Source organism: Tiliqua scincoides, chromosome 5 (genome assembly GCF_035046505.1).
Source record: "Tiliqua scincoides isolate rTilSci1 chromosome 5, rTilSci1.hap2, whole genome shotgun sequence".
Classification (NCBI taxonomy): Eukaryota; Metazoa; Chordata; class Lepidosauria; order Squamata; family Scincidae; genus Tiliqua; species Tiliqua scincoides.
Window position 1 is genome coordinate 12,745,066 of NC_089825.1, and position 12,405 is coordinate 12,757,470.

Here is a 12,405-nt window from a genome sequence, read left to right on the forward strand (position 1 = left end):
TTCAAGTTCCAGCTCAAAGGAAGCAGGAGACATGTGAAACTTAGACTTTCCAAGCAGGGCAAATTTGCTTTTCAAGCTCTCCCCAACAGAAGTCTGATGCCATCCCTAAGAAAACAGCTCAGAAATCCACAAGGCACTTGGGCAACACTGCTCATGGATCTTCTGCTAAGAAGGAAAATGCCAGCATTGCCTCTGGGTGATGGAAAAAGCAAAACACTTACCCAACGTCTGGTGAAAAATCTGTACCCAGGCCAGCCTCGATCAAAGCTTTATAGAAGGGGGAATTTGGGCCACCAACCAATAGGGAAGACAAGAGGTTCAGCGTGAAGGTCTCAAAAGTATCAGTGATGCTAAACAAAACAAAAGTTAGCTTAGAATAGCATGGGAAGATACAGTCTATGACATACACCAGTGATGGCTACAATCAAATCTTGGTGAAATGCAACCCATTGCCATGCCTTCACTCCTATAACGTAGCTGGCTTCATATAAACTTCTTCCCCACTTTTTGCAAATAGCTGGCAAGAAAAGTCCCACATTAATTTTCACTGAGGGAATTTTTATCTTGCCTTTCCAATTAAGGTGGCTCACACGAACAAACTCACAGATATATTCAAATGCAGCAGAACAAAAACCAAAGAAAGTGATACAGGCAGCAGAAAACCCAAAACAACAAACTGAGAATCAGAAAAAAAAACAAAAAACAAGAAGCCCCCCCCCCCAAACTGAATAAGTGCGTCAGCTTGAACAGGCAATGTTATTGACCAGCAGGAGCCAAATCCTGGTCCACAAACCAGATCAGGTGCTTGCAGAAAACCTTCCCCATTGTGAGCAGAGCTTACCATTCCATGCTGCCCCATCTTATCTTGTCAGCTGATCTCACAAAGCCACATTTCCACTGCCTATCACCCCAGCAGGCTTTGCGTCTAAATTTCCAGGTAAAAAGAGGCTTCCTGGGGTGAATTTGTGAGAAGATCAGCTGGCAAGATAAGATGGAACAGCATAGAAAAGTAAGCTCCATTCACAATGGGGGAGCCTTTTATTTACATACTGGTCCACGGTTTAGAGACCCTTGTTCTTGACCACTAAGACAATAATGAAAGGCTTTGGACTGTACGATGGAGCTATTGGGAACCCATGGTCTTAATACAAATCAGATTGCCCTAGGTTCTGTGCCAAAAGAGATAACCGTGGCAATAGCCTTACATCTCCACCACAAACAAATCACTAGGTATATTCAGTGCCTAATGGCCCAATCCTATCCAACTTTCCAGCACCGGTGCAGCAGCAATGTAGCCCCAAGGTAAGGGAACAAGAGAACAAGGGAACCCTCCCCTCCACAGGGTGTAGTGCATGCCCCTTTGGCACAGCTACAACAGCACTGGAAAATAGGATAGGATTGGGCCCTAAGTTAGCCCTCCTAGGACTGAAAATCAATGATCTTTTTTACAGCTAAACTTTACTGGAAAGGAAATAAAAGAAAATAGCAGGTTTGCAGCCAAGGCTCACGTGCTACCACAACAGTCCAAAACTAGTTCTTCTGTGCATTAGGCAATCAAGGGTAAACCTTTAAAGGACCTGGCAATTCAGCTGGAAAGCAGGAAATGCAGCTACACACAGTATGACATATATCAAGGTCTCCGATTGAAGAAGTTCCCAGCTGAATCCACAGCAAGGAATAGCAACTATGACACTTTTTCTTAACCCTTCCTTGCCCAGGCCACATACTCTGAAAGGAGGTAGCTGACGCTGACCATTGTCTGTTTCTTTGGGTCTGTTGCAAATGAATCTCGACCACATGCGACATGGTGCTCCCTCTGGAAGACAGAAACCCAGAGATACAGGGGAAAATATGATTTCTTTCATGAAAATGAATGGTCCCGATTTAGTCTTCTTGCATGCAAGACAGTGGCAAAGATTATTTCTGAATGAGTCCCAAGTGACATATGAAGCCACCTTATACTGAATCAGGCCATTCGTCTAGAAAAGTATTATCTACTCATAAATAGTGGCTCTCCAAAATCTCAGGAAGAGGCCTTTCCGACCAGTATGCTTAACTGGAGATGTCAGGAAATTTGAAAAAGTGGAAGATGCACTCTTCTCATGAAGAGGGTTGGGTAGGAATTTTTTTCTGTCATCTGAATTGACTGTGGATAGCAGTTTTTTCACCAACCCCAGACTGGTAAGGGAGGGAAGGTGCGTTTAGTAGGTTTCATGTATTAAAAATGGTCACTTGGGGTTAATTGTGGCCCAAGTTAAACCTAAGTGCAGTCTGGTGTCTTCGTTGGGGGGTGCGGGGGTAAACAGAATGCCAGATGCAGGGGAGTGACAGCTAGATGCAAGTATCTTGTGGTCCTGTGGACTCCCTGAGGCAGCTGCTGGGCCACTGTGAGATACAGGAAGCTGGATAGATGGGCCCTGGGCCTGACTCAGTAGGGCTCTTCTTATGTTTATCTGGGAGGTAAGTTCACCTTGATAAACCAGTTCTGGCCCTTACAGACATCCATGCCAAAAGGTTACTCTGGAAAGCATGCTGCAGGCCTGTGACATGTCCTCTTACCCCACTAAAGGGCAGCGTAGTTCGCATATGAATATGCAGCCTAGAAATACTGTTATAAACAAACATCAAAGAAGTCAATACACACAGGTTGATCCCAGAGCTGTTGTGGTGGGACAGCGGTATTTGGCTCAATTTTCTGAAATTTGCTCAGTGCTTCCTCATGGATTTGCTGCAAGTGATGCTCAAGGGGGAAGTTACCATATGTGAAGAACCTGCAATATAATTAAAGATTAAAAGAGAGGTGTTTTGGACCAGAAAAAAAAGACTGTGCATACAGTCTTGGCCTCAAAATACCCATTTGCAAATGTCGGGGAGGCTGTCCTTTTGTGCCTCATGAGGGGTTTGGAAGTTCCCCTGACCTGCAGTAGCCTTTTTCCCAGAACTGCAAGAGTTTGGGAGCAGAGAGAAGAGAGTTTCCTAAAAGTCCCAATGCATGAGTGGCCCACCATATATAGCTTTCATATCCTGGCCAAAATGCAAAGGTGAGTAAGCTCTCCTACACTACATTGCCTCTTAGTAAAATACATTCTGTGTTGTCCATAAATAATAATTTCAACCAGGTTAAAGAAAAAAAAGTAAATACTTCTATAATGAACAGATTCTAATTATTAAAACAATGCTCAGGAACAAAAAGCTAGCGATGGTAATAGTTTTGCTTGATTGCAATTATAGTAAGTTCTATATTGTACTAGCAAAAGGTTAGAGAAATGAAACAGGACTTTGTCAATGAAAATGAGCACTTATTTCAAGAGTTTTACATTCAGCTTTTAAGGGTATCTTAAATTTAATAAGAAAATGTATTTAGAACAGAATTTTTTTTTTTTATAAATTTCACACAGGTTCAGAATTCTGAAAAAATGGGCAAAAGCTAACCCTCTAGGGCAGCGATTTTCAACAGGTGTGCCGCAGGAGTTTGGAGCAGACCTGTAGGTCTACCCAACTAGGTAGGGTGCAGGGTGGGACCAAGGGTTACAAAACAGAAGACTTCATAGCATATATAGCACTTGGGGAAAAAACAATAAAAAGCCCTCCTGGTACCTTGCATTGCTGGGATGATAATGTGTGGCATGAAACTGTTTCAGCTGATCCCAAGTCAGATCAGGGATCTTCAGTGGGTCACCACCAGACACTACTGCATAGGTATGATCGGGGAGAACTTTGTTCTGAAGGTGCTGAGAGAATACCCTCTCGTTGTCTGTCTTGAAAGAAATTTTTGAGAGATTATACATATTCAGCAAATCAAGCGTGATCCAACGCAAAATAAATTATTATTTATTATGATTAGCAGTATTTATATACTGCTTCAGACAGCTACCCTGGAAATGCATCCTGTCACATACACACACATTCCCACGCACAGTCTCACATGGTACAGTCCAGGCACAGGATGACCACAGCAGAGATAACTTGGATGCAGCACTAGTGATCTTGGCCCATGTGCCACTCAGGACTAGGATCACAGAATGCTACCACCCCCCCAGAGAAGAATGCCACACCCCCATCTCAACCAGGGGGCTCACTGAAGGCCTTCTGAAGGTCTGAAAAAGTCACTTCCGGTTTTTGTCCAAAAACCAGAAATGAGATTGAAAGGCCCTCTGAAGGCCTCTAGATGGGGGCGAGGAAGGCGCCCCCAGGCATGGCACCCCAGGGCATTTGACCCCTTGAGCCCCCCCAAGTACACCAATGGGATGCAAAGCCACTAACTGTGCCGCTTATGCAGACTTACAAACCATTATTCTTAAGTTACATACATACAAATACAAGTATTTATATATTCTAACATGATTCACTTTAAGGTTGGCATTTATACTGGGAAACTGGAAACTTTAAAAATACTTTCAAAAATTTGCAGATTAACACATTCTCATAAACAAAAGCGAACAGCAACAACAAACAAGGACTTACAAATGCCCCTTTCATTTCATTGAACACAACTCCTTTGAAGATTAACGGTGTCTGAGGGTCTGTCGGATTCTCATATTCTAACCTCCAGCCTTCTTGCCTGTTATGAGATTAAGAGATGTACAGCATTTAACATTCCTTTTGATTTTAGCATATGAGCCCATACTAATGCCCAAATACTGAGAAATCTTACCAGAAATCTAGATGCCTCAAACAAGGAAAAAATACTGCATCCAGATACACAGACAGAAGGTTCTGAAAATCCTTGGGATTTTGGGTGGAGAATGGGTAGAGAGTGTAGTCGCTAGCTGGAAGGAAAATATTTTCATGCTTAAAAGACATTTCCATTGCACATTTAAGCTGCAATGCCATACACACTTATCCAAGACCAAGCCCTACTGAATAGGTATAGGACTGTGCTTAGTGTGGGAAGCACTTTACAATTTTAAATCTGTACATCTTACAGAACCCTGGTAAGGTATTATATTTCAGACATATCAGCATATCAGTATTTCTCAGCATGTATTCTACGACACCACAACAAGCACTTTGCTGTTTATATACATGAAGCTGCCTTATACAGAATCTAACCACTGGGTCTACCTAGTTCCATATTGTTTACTTTGCTGACAAAAGGTCCTCAGAGATGCAGCTGTTCCCACACCTGTAACCCTTTAAATAAAATTGAATGTGGGACCTTCAACAAATAGGGAATGGGTTCCACTACGCAAATACAGACCGTCCCAAATAAAAAATGGGGTATAAGTTCTTGCATGCACAAAGTGTCCTCACCTCTAAGCTAATTCCAACCACAAAATGTTAAATGATGATTTTCAGAAGCCTACTTTCCCAGTTTTCTGAGTTCAGCGGTAGCTAACCTATGTACACAGTAGGTTTCATCATAGCAGCTAACTGCCATTGTATGCCATTGATGTGATCCGGGAGGCTCTCTGTTCTCTTGCACTTACCTGTAAATGCATTCATGAATGTAGACAGCGATCGATTGAGCATTTTGAAGAAGGGGTCTCGGACTGGGTACTTCTGAGACCCACAAAGCACAGTGTGCTCAAGGATGTGGGGGACGCCAGTACTGTCCATGGGGGTGGTACGGAACTGAACGCTGACAGGCAAGAGCAAAAACATGTCTTAAAGTCTAGGAGTAAAGCATTATCCTACAGATCAAGATAATTTGCTATTCATGTCATGACATGAGTGGCTGGACCCAGGATGGGGTGGGGGGCTTGGCCAAGGCACCTTAACTTGGCTCCCTAATCCTGGAAGACAAAAAGACATGCAAAACTAAGAATTCTCCTGCACTGCCCCCAACCTTTTCAGGAGCTCCAGGCAGAGAGAGAATGGCAGAATGTGCTGTTAGGAAGCCCAGCAAATGCCAGAACATATCACCCAATGTAGGCAGCCCTGAATGGTAATCTTAAACAGTAAGATTTGCTCCCCACTCCCAGAGGTTTGAAAAACCTGGAGTCAACACATCTTTCATTGGAGTTTAATAGATTATCTTGCAAAGGCTGTTTAGGTTATCGTTAGGAAAACCTTGGACAGGGTGGGGTAGATAAGCCTTTAGCCTATCTCAGGAATAAGCAACACTAAGAACATATCAACGATTATATTTTCAAATCTGCTTCTTAGTTTAAAACAAAGTCTCCCAAAGCAGCCTGCAATGATCAAAATCACCAGATAACAAGAGACCTCATCCTGGTGCCCTCCCTTGCATCTGGCATTCTGACATAGCCCATTTCTAAAACCAGGAGGTTGCGCCCTGAAATAGCCCATTTCTAAAACCAGGAGGTTGCGCATACACATCATGGCTTGTACCCCGTAATGGATTTTTCCTCCAGAAACTTGTCCAATCCCCTTTTAAAGGCGCCCAGGCCAGACGCCATCACCACATCCTGTGGCAAGGAGTTCCACAGACCGACCACACGCTGAGTAAAGAAATATTTTCTCTTGTCTGTTCTAACTCTCCCAACACTCAATTTTAGTGCATGTCCCCTGGTTCTGGTGTTATGTGGGAGTGTAAAGAGCATCTCTCTGTCCACTCTCTCCATCCCCTTCATAATTTTGTATGTCTCAATCATGTCCCCCCTCAGGCATCTCTTTTCTAGGCTGAAGAGGCCCAAACACCGTAGCCTTTCCTCATAAGGAAGGTACCCCAGCCCAGTAATCATCTTAGTCGCTCTCTTTTGCACCTTTTCCATTTCTACAATGTCTTTTTGTCATCGCCAGTTACTTCTGGTGGTACCTGGAATAGTTGGACCATGTGAAGTGGTACGGTGGAGGACAAACATTGAGAAACATTGCTCTAGGGGTTCAGGGCAGTGTTCATGCACCCTATTTTATCCTTTTGACATCCTTACAGTTCAGGCTGAGAGACAGATGTGTACCTAAGAACGCCTGGGTTAGCTCTGTGGCTAAACAAGTTTTAATCAGCTCCCTTTGATACAAATCAAAAACTCATTTCACCCAGGGGTGCTTATGTCAAGCTAGGATCAGGGAGCTGGCACCTGTGAGGAAAAGCAACAGCATTTTCAAAGTGTAAATCTGATACTGGGATGCAAACAAGTCCCCAAGAGATGTTCAAGGACAACGGTGGCTCTCATTCAATGAAGAAACGCTTAAAAATGCTGCATTATCAATATCATCGTATACCTGAAAAGATTATTGGAATCCTCACGGGCAACATGCAAATACTTGGCTCCTGTCTGATCATGGCGGAGCTGAACTGTTGTTAAGAACAACTCAGGTACAGCTGTCACCTGTGTTGGGGAAGGGGGGAAACCACAGATGTTAAAACAGCCTTGCAAATAAGTTAAGCAAAGTTACTAGCCCACAAAAGTTTTTTTCATTATGTTGATGTTATTCATGGGGAACACGCTGATGGATTGGGGGGGGGGTAAACACACACACACACCTTCTCATTTATAAACTTCCTACCAAGTGGCCTAGAGACAATGCCGATTGACAAAAGGTGACCAAGCAAGTGTTGCTGTTAATAACCTTGTCTTAATGTTTGCTAACAGATGCTCTGCTAACAGATGAATCCCATCAAAATAGCCTTGTGGGGTTCAGCATTCAGTCCACCAAAGCAAGCAAATTAAGAGCGAAATCAATGATGAGCGTTTTGCGATTGCACAGAAAGAGCTCTCATCCTCTGGGAGGGGCAGAGCGCCAGCTTCACGTGTGCAATGCTTCAGGTCTGCATCATAATATTGCTTGATGCAATGGATGCATGCCACAAATATTGCAAAGGCAGCCACATGCTGAAGAAGCAAGCAATTCCCACCAACACAAACACTTTCCCAGCTGACAGGTATTTTACTGCTCTCCTTTCACCCTCTAAAATGCGTCATGCTATTGTTCTTTAAAATGGTTTTTAACATCACCATTTTAACACTGGTAGCTCCCTTGTGAAGATGGTGTCTCTCACCAGTCAGGTTACCAATGTATAAAACAAATGAACACTGGCATTAATGCATTCTGAGACGTATATATTACAACAAATTCCTCAGCAAGCTCTGAAACTACCTTTTCCTACAAGAGATCCAAAGCATTTGGGGTTAAGCATTCGGGGGCTGCAAAAACATGTTTTTTCCAGCCCACAGATGAACAAATATACATGCATTTATATATCATAGAATGGTTTGTGCTGCCAGGTCTCAAAAGTAACTGGTAGGGAAAAAAGAGTTACTTGCCTCAAGGAAAAAAAATCTCATTGCAAGATAGCAACATCAACACAGGGGAGTTTCTGCCAACTTCACAAGGGACTCCAGGAACCAGATTACAGGCTGTGCAAGAGTTACTTCCGGTTTCTCTTGCCTGTCCAGGGGTCCACTAAGTCTGTGATAAACAGCTATTGTCTGAAGCCATCACTGAATCCATTCCTGCCAAATCATTCATATGTTGACCCCCTCTTGCCTTGCAGTTCTCAGTGACATGGGGAGAACTCAGGAAGAGGAGCTTTGTGCCAGCCAATCAAGGATGTTGCCCAGACCCTTGTGCAGAATACAGGAGCTAGGGCAATGCTCCACAGGAAGGACACCAGAAAGGATACTCTCACAGTACCTGTCTAGCTCAACCAACTAGAAGCAGAGATAGCAATCACTACCAACAGCTGATGTAGTAACTTCCTGCTGACCCACTGCAGGATTTGTGGCCAGTTTGATTTGGTGGATCTAGGCCAAGAGTTTCCTTGAAAGCTTTATCAGGAGTTCGTCAATGAGAAGGTCAGAAATGGTGCAGGGGATTCTGTGAAAGAGAGCCACCCCACTATCAATCTTCCCCTGCATTATGCATCCACTTGGGAGCACTGGGCATGTTCAGAGTTTACAAAAGACAGAAGTAAACTCCAACAGGTCTCTACAGAAACAGACTAGGCAGCTAGAAGATGCCCCAGAATGTGCTGCAAGACACAAAAGTTCCCTGGCACCCAAGTCAGCGGAAAGGGGTTCTGAAAGGTGAAGCTCTTGAACTGCAATCTGACTGAATGCCCCCAAATGCCTTAGGAAGCAACAACAGACAGATATGATTCTGGGTAGGGGTACCTGGCTTACTGTGAACCCATGGATGTGATTGCCAGTCTTGTACTGCAGTGCTCTTTCATTTGCAGAACTGCTCTTCCACCTCCAGAGTCTCTGATTGAAGGATCTGGGACTGAAGGCACTTTAAGAAGAGAGAGAGCGAGAGAGAGAGATGAGAAATAGATATACAAGTGTTCTGTCAACCATCTCTAGAGGCTCTGATCTTACTCTGAGGGCACAATCCTAACCAGCTTTCCAGCACTGAGGTAGCAACTCTGAGGTAAGGGAACAAACATTGCCTTACCTTGAGGAAGCCTCTGTGACTGCCCCAACTGCAGGATACAGCACATGCCCCCCCCCCCCGGCACAGCTATGCCAGTGCTGGAAAGTTGGTTAGGATTGCGCCGAGTCTCCCGTGCAAGAGATCCATGAAGCCAGTGGATCATCATCATTATTATTAACAGTATTTATATACCACTTTGGATCCAACAAAAAATCAGTGTGGGGTAGTGGATAGAGCTGGACAAGGACCAGGGTTCAAATCCCTGCTTAGTCTCAAGATTCACTGGATCATCTTGGGTCACTTACTGTCTTTCAGCCTAACTTATTTTACATGGTTATTGTAGATAAACAAATAAACAAACGCAAAAACGGTGCCAGCTTTCAAATGTATACCCAGGGTTCAAAATGACAAACCTTTTATGGAAAAAGGCAAATTTAAGATTTTTGCCTAAATAGAGAATTATTGTTATTATTATTACTTTTAATATATATATAGATCTTAAAGACAGATGACCCAAGACCACTACTGGTTTGTTTTTTTTTATCTCATCTTAGATTGCTCATTGCATGAAGACAAGAGAAACCACCAAAGAAACAAAATCAGACAAAACGCAAAAGATGTCTATGACAACAAGTAGGATTGGAAGGAAAAGGTCCAACTGAGGTTTAGGAAGATATGTGGGGCACGTGGCCGGGAAAAGAATTAAGGTATTACTTGCAGTGGATGCTTGTAAAAAGGGCAAGAGGTGGATCATGATTAACTGGGGGAGAGCTGGAAAAAAAGAGTGAATACTGTCTACTGTATACTAGACAGTATACAGAAAGGAAGCGATAAGGTACTGCAGGGTCTCAAAGCAGGCTGAAGGTTGTCGGTTTCGGACATGCAAGATGCAAGAGCAAATCTAACTATGCCATAGCCTTGCCCTGCCCCTGCCCCTCTCTCTTATCTACTGATTCCCACTAACATACGAGTATATCACTGGGCATGCAACGGGTATAGGACAGGCACTGAGGAACTGATGGGCATCCCTGTAACATGGAAACAAGGTTAAGAAAGAAAACTGGAAGGGCAACTTCTGCACGGTGAAGACCACTGCTCCTTCTTACTTACGGCACCATAACACTGGAATGGGCTTAACTACCATCTAGTCTGACCCACTGCTATAGAAGCAGCCCTTCGCAATCAAGGCCTGAGCGACTGGGGGCACTCTGCACATGCTCAGAAACACTCGCTTTCTACACTCCAGTTCCTTGATCTCTTGTGCCTGTTAACAGGTTCAACATAAGGCCTGAGCAATGGGGGGGGGAGCACTTCTTGGCTTTCTATGCTCCAATCCCTTGAGCTCTGGTCCCCATTAAGAGAGTCAACCCAAGGCCTGAGCAACTAGGGGGAAAGGCACTCTGCACATGCTCAGAAACACCCTTGGCTTTCTATGCTCCAGTCCCTTGAGCTCTGGTCCCCATTAAGAGGATCAATTCAAGGCCTGAGCAACTATGAGGAAAGGCACTCTGCACATGCTCAGAAACACTCTTGGCTTTCTGTGCTCCAGTCCCCTGAGCTCTGGAGCCCGTTAACAGGCTCAACCCAGAGCCTGAGTGTGGAATTGAGCCAGAAGTGGGGGCAAGGGCTGAGAAAGGGGGCCTCTGAGCACGGGCAGAGTGCTTTCACTCATCACTGACGGAGGCGAGCGCGGGGCTGAAGAAGCCAAGCCAAGCCCTCCCCAGCAGCGGCTGCTCACCGGCCGAGGCCCCTCCGCGCCAGCCACCGTCCCGCAGCGCTGTAGCGGCCCCACATGGCCCAGCACCGCCTTCCCGACCGGCCACCACGGAGGGGACTGAAGGCAGCTAGAAAGTGCGCGTGCGCATCGCTCCCCGCAGGCCCCCCCCTTCCTTCCCTTCCCGGGCAATGCGGAGCCGGCGGGGCTCTGCCTCTTCCGGCGAGGGCCGCGGCGGTCCCAGCGCCTGCACGATTCCACCTGTGCCCAGGCCTGTTTTCTGCAACGCAGCAGGGGAGGCATGCAATAGGGGCACTTGGTGTTCCCGAGCGTGCTTACTCGGGAGTAAGTCCCACTGAGCCCAACAGCGCTTACTCCCGCGTAAGGCAGCTCGGGAACAAAGGCTGGCCACCAGCAACCCGTCCTCTGGAACAGAATAGAATGAGTTCCCATGCATTGGTTCCCAAGTTGTGGGTCGGGACCCACTGTTGGATCGCGACCTGATTTGGGGTGCGTCGCCATAGGGTGATGGAAAGATCAGGTCACCAGTTGCCTTAAGCCCTGAGGCTGTTCAAAAATCAGATACTGCAGCTGCTATCGGCCCTGCAAAGAGCTCGGCTCCTGCAGTTTGCAAGGCAGCTGCTAATTAGCCAGCAAAGGGCTCAGCTCCTGCAGCTTGCAAGGCAGCTGCTAATTACCCTGCAAAGAGCTCTTCAACTTCTACCCTGCAGAAGTTCTCTTCACTTTCTATGCTTTTACCCTTTGCCACTATTCCATGTAATAAGTCTTATTTGGAATATGTATGACTTATGTAATATATGACTTATATGATCAGTCTCATTCCACATAATAAGGCTGTGTGAAGATGTTTGGGAAAAGGCACTCTGCACGTTCTCAGAAGCTCTCTTCACTTTCTATGCTCCAGTGCTGGAGTGCTGCTGCTGTCCACTAACAGGGTCTCTATCCAAGGGACCCAAGTCTCTGATTCAGAATATGGAATTGGACCAGATGCGGGGGAGAGGGACTGATAGAAGGAATCTTGGAGCATGGGCAGAGTGCTTCCACACACAGAGCAATAATCCTATGCATGTTTACTGGGAGGTCAGCCCCACTCCCTTCCATGGGAGTGGAACAGGAGCACAGCCGTAATAAGAATGTTAATGAAGAAGTCCATTGAGAAGAAGGAGGATTGCATCGCAATCCTATGCGTGCCCACTCAGGCTGCAATCCTATGCATATTTTCCTAAGAGCAAGCCCCACTGAATACAATGGGACTTAATTCTGAGCAGACATGCACAGGACTGAGCTGTAAGCCTTGTTGAATTCAAGGGGATATACTCCCAGGTAAAAGTCTGTATAGTATTGTAGCAGTAGGGTAAGTCCTTTTGGACAGAATGGAAATTACTTATGAG

The 12,405-nt window shown here is 45.3% G+C and overlaps 1 protein-coding gene across 1 annotated transcript in view; it reads right to left on the reverse strand.

Annotated features, from left to right (window-relative positions):
• The window catches only part of PITRM1 (pitrilysin metallopeptidase 1), a 30,712-nt gene extending 19,598 nt beyond the window's left edge, over positions 1-11,114 (reverse strand). Inside the window, exons 1-10 of the mRNA XM_066627640.1 lie at positions 11,018-11,114; positions 9,021-9,138; positions 7,129-7,235; positions 5,430-5,581; positions 4,655-4,769; positions 4,465-4,561; positions 3,598-3,758; positions 2,645-2,771; positions 1,728-1,816; positions 222-350 (exon numbers count right to left, since the gene is read on the reverse strand). Coding sequence (XP_066483737.1) covers positions 222-350; positions 1,728-1,816; positions 2,645-2,771; positions 3,598-3,758; positions 4,465-4,561; positions 4,655-4,769; positions 5,430-5,581; positions 7,129-7,235; positions 9,021-9,138; positions 11,018-11,073 — 1,151 coding nt within the window. The 5' untranslated portion in view covers positions 11,074-11,114. The remainder of the gene's footprint in view (positions 1-221; positions 351-1,727; positions 1,817-2,644; positions 2,772-3,597; positions 3,759-4,464; positions 4,562-4,654; positions 4,770-5,429; positions 5,582-7,128; positions 7,236-9,020; positions 9,139-11,017) is intronic.
• Between the last annotated feature and the right edge of the window lie 1,291 nt (positions 11,115-12,405).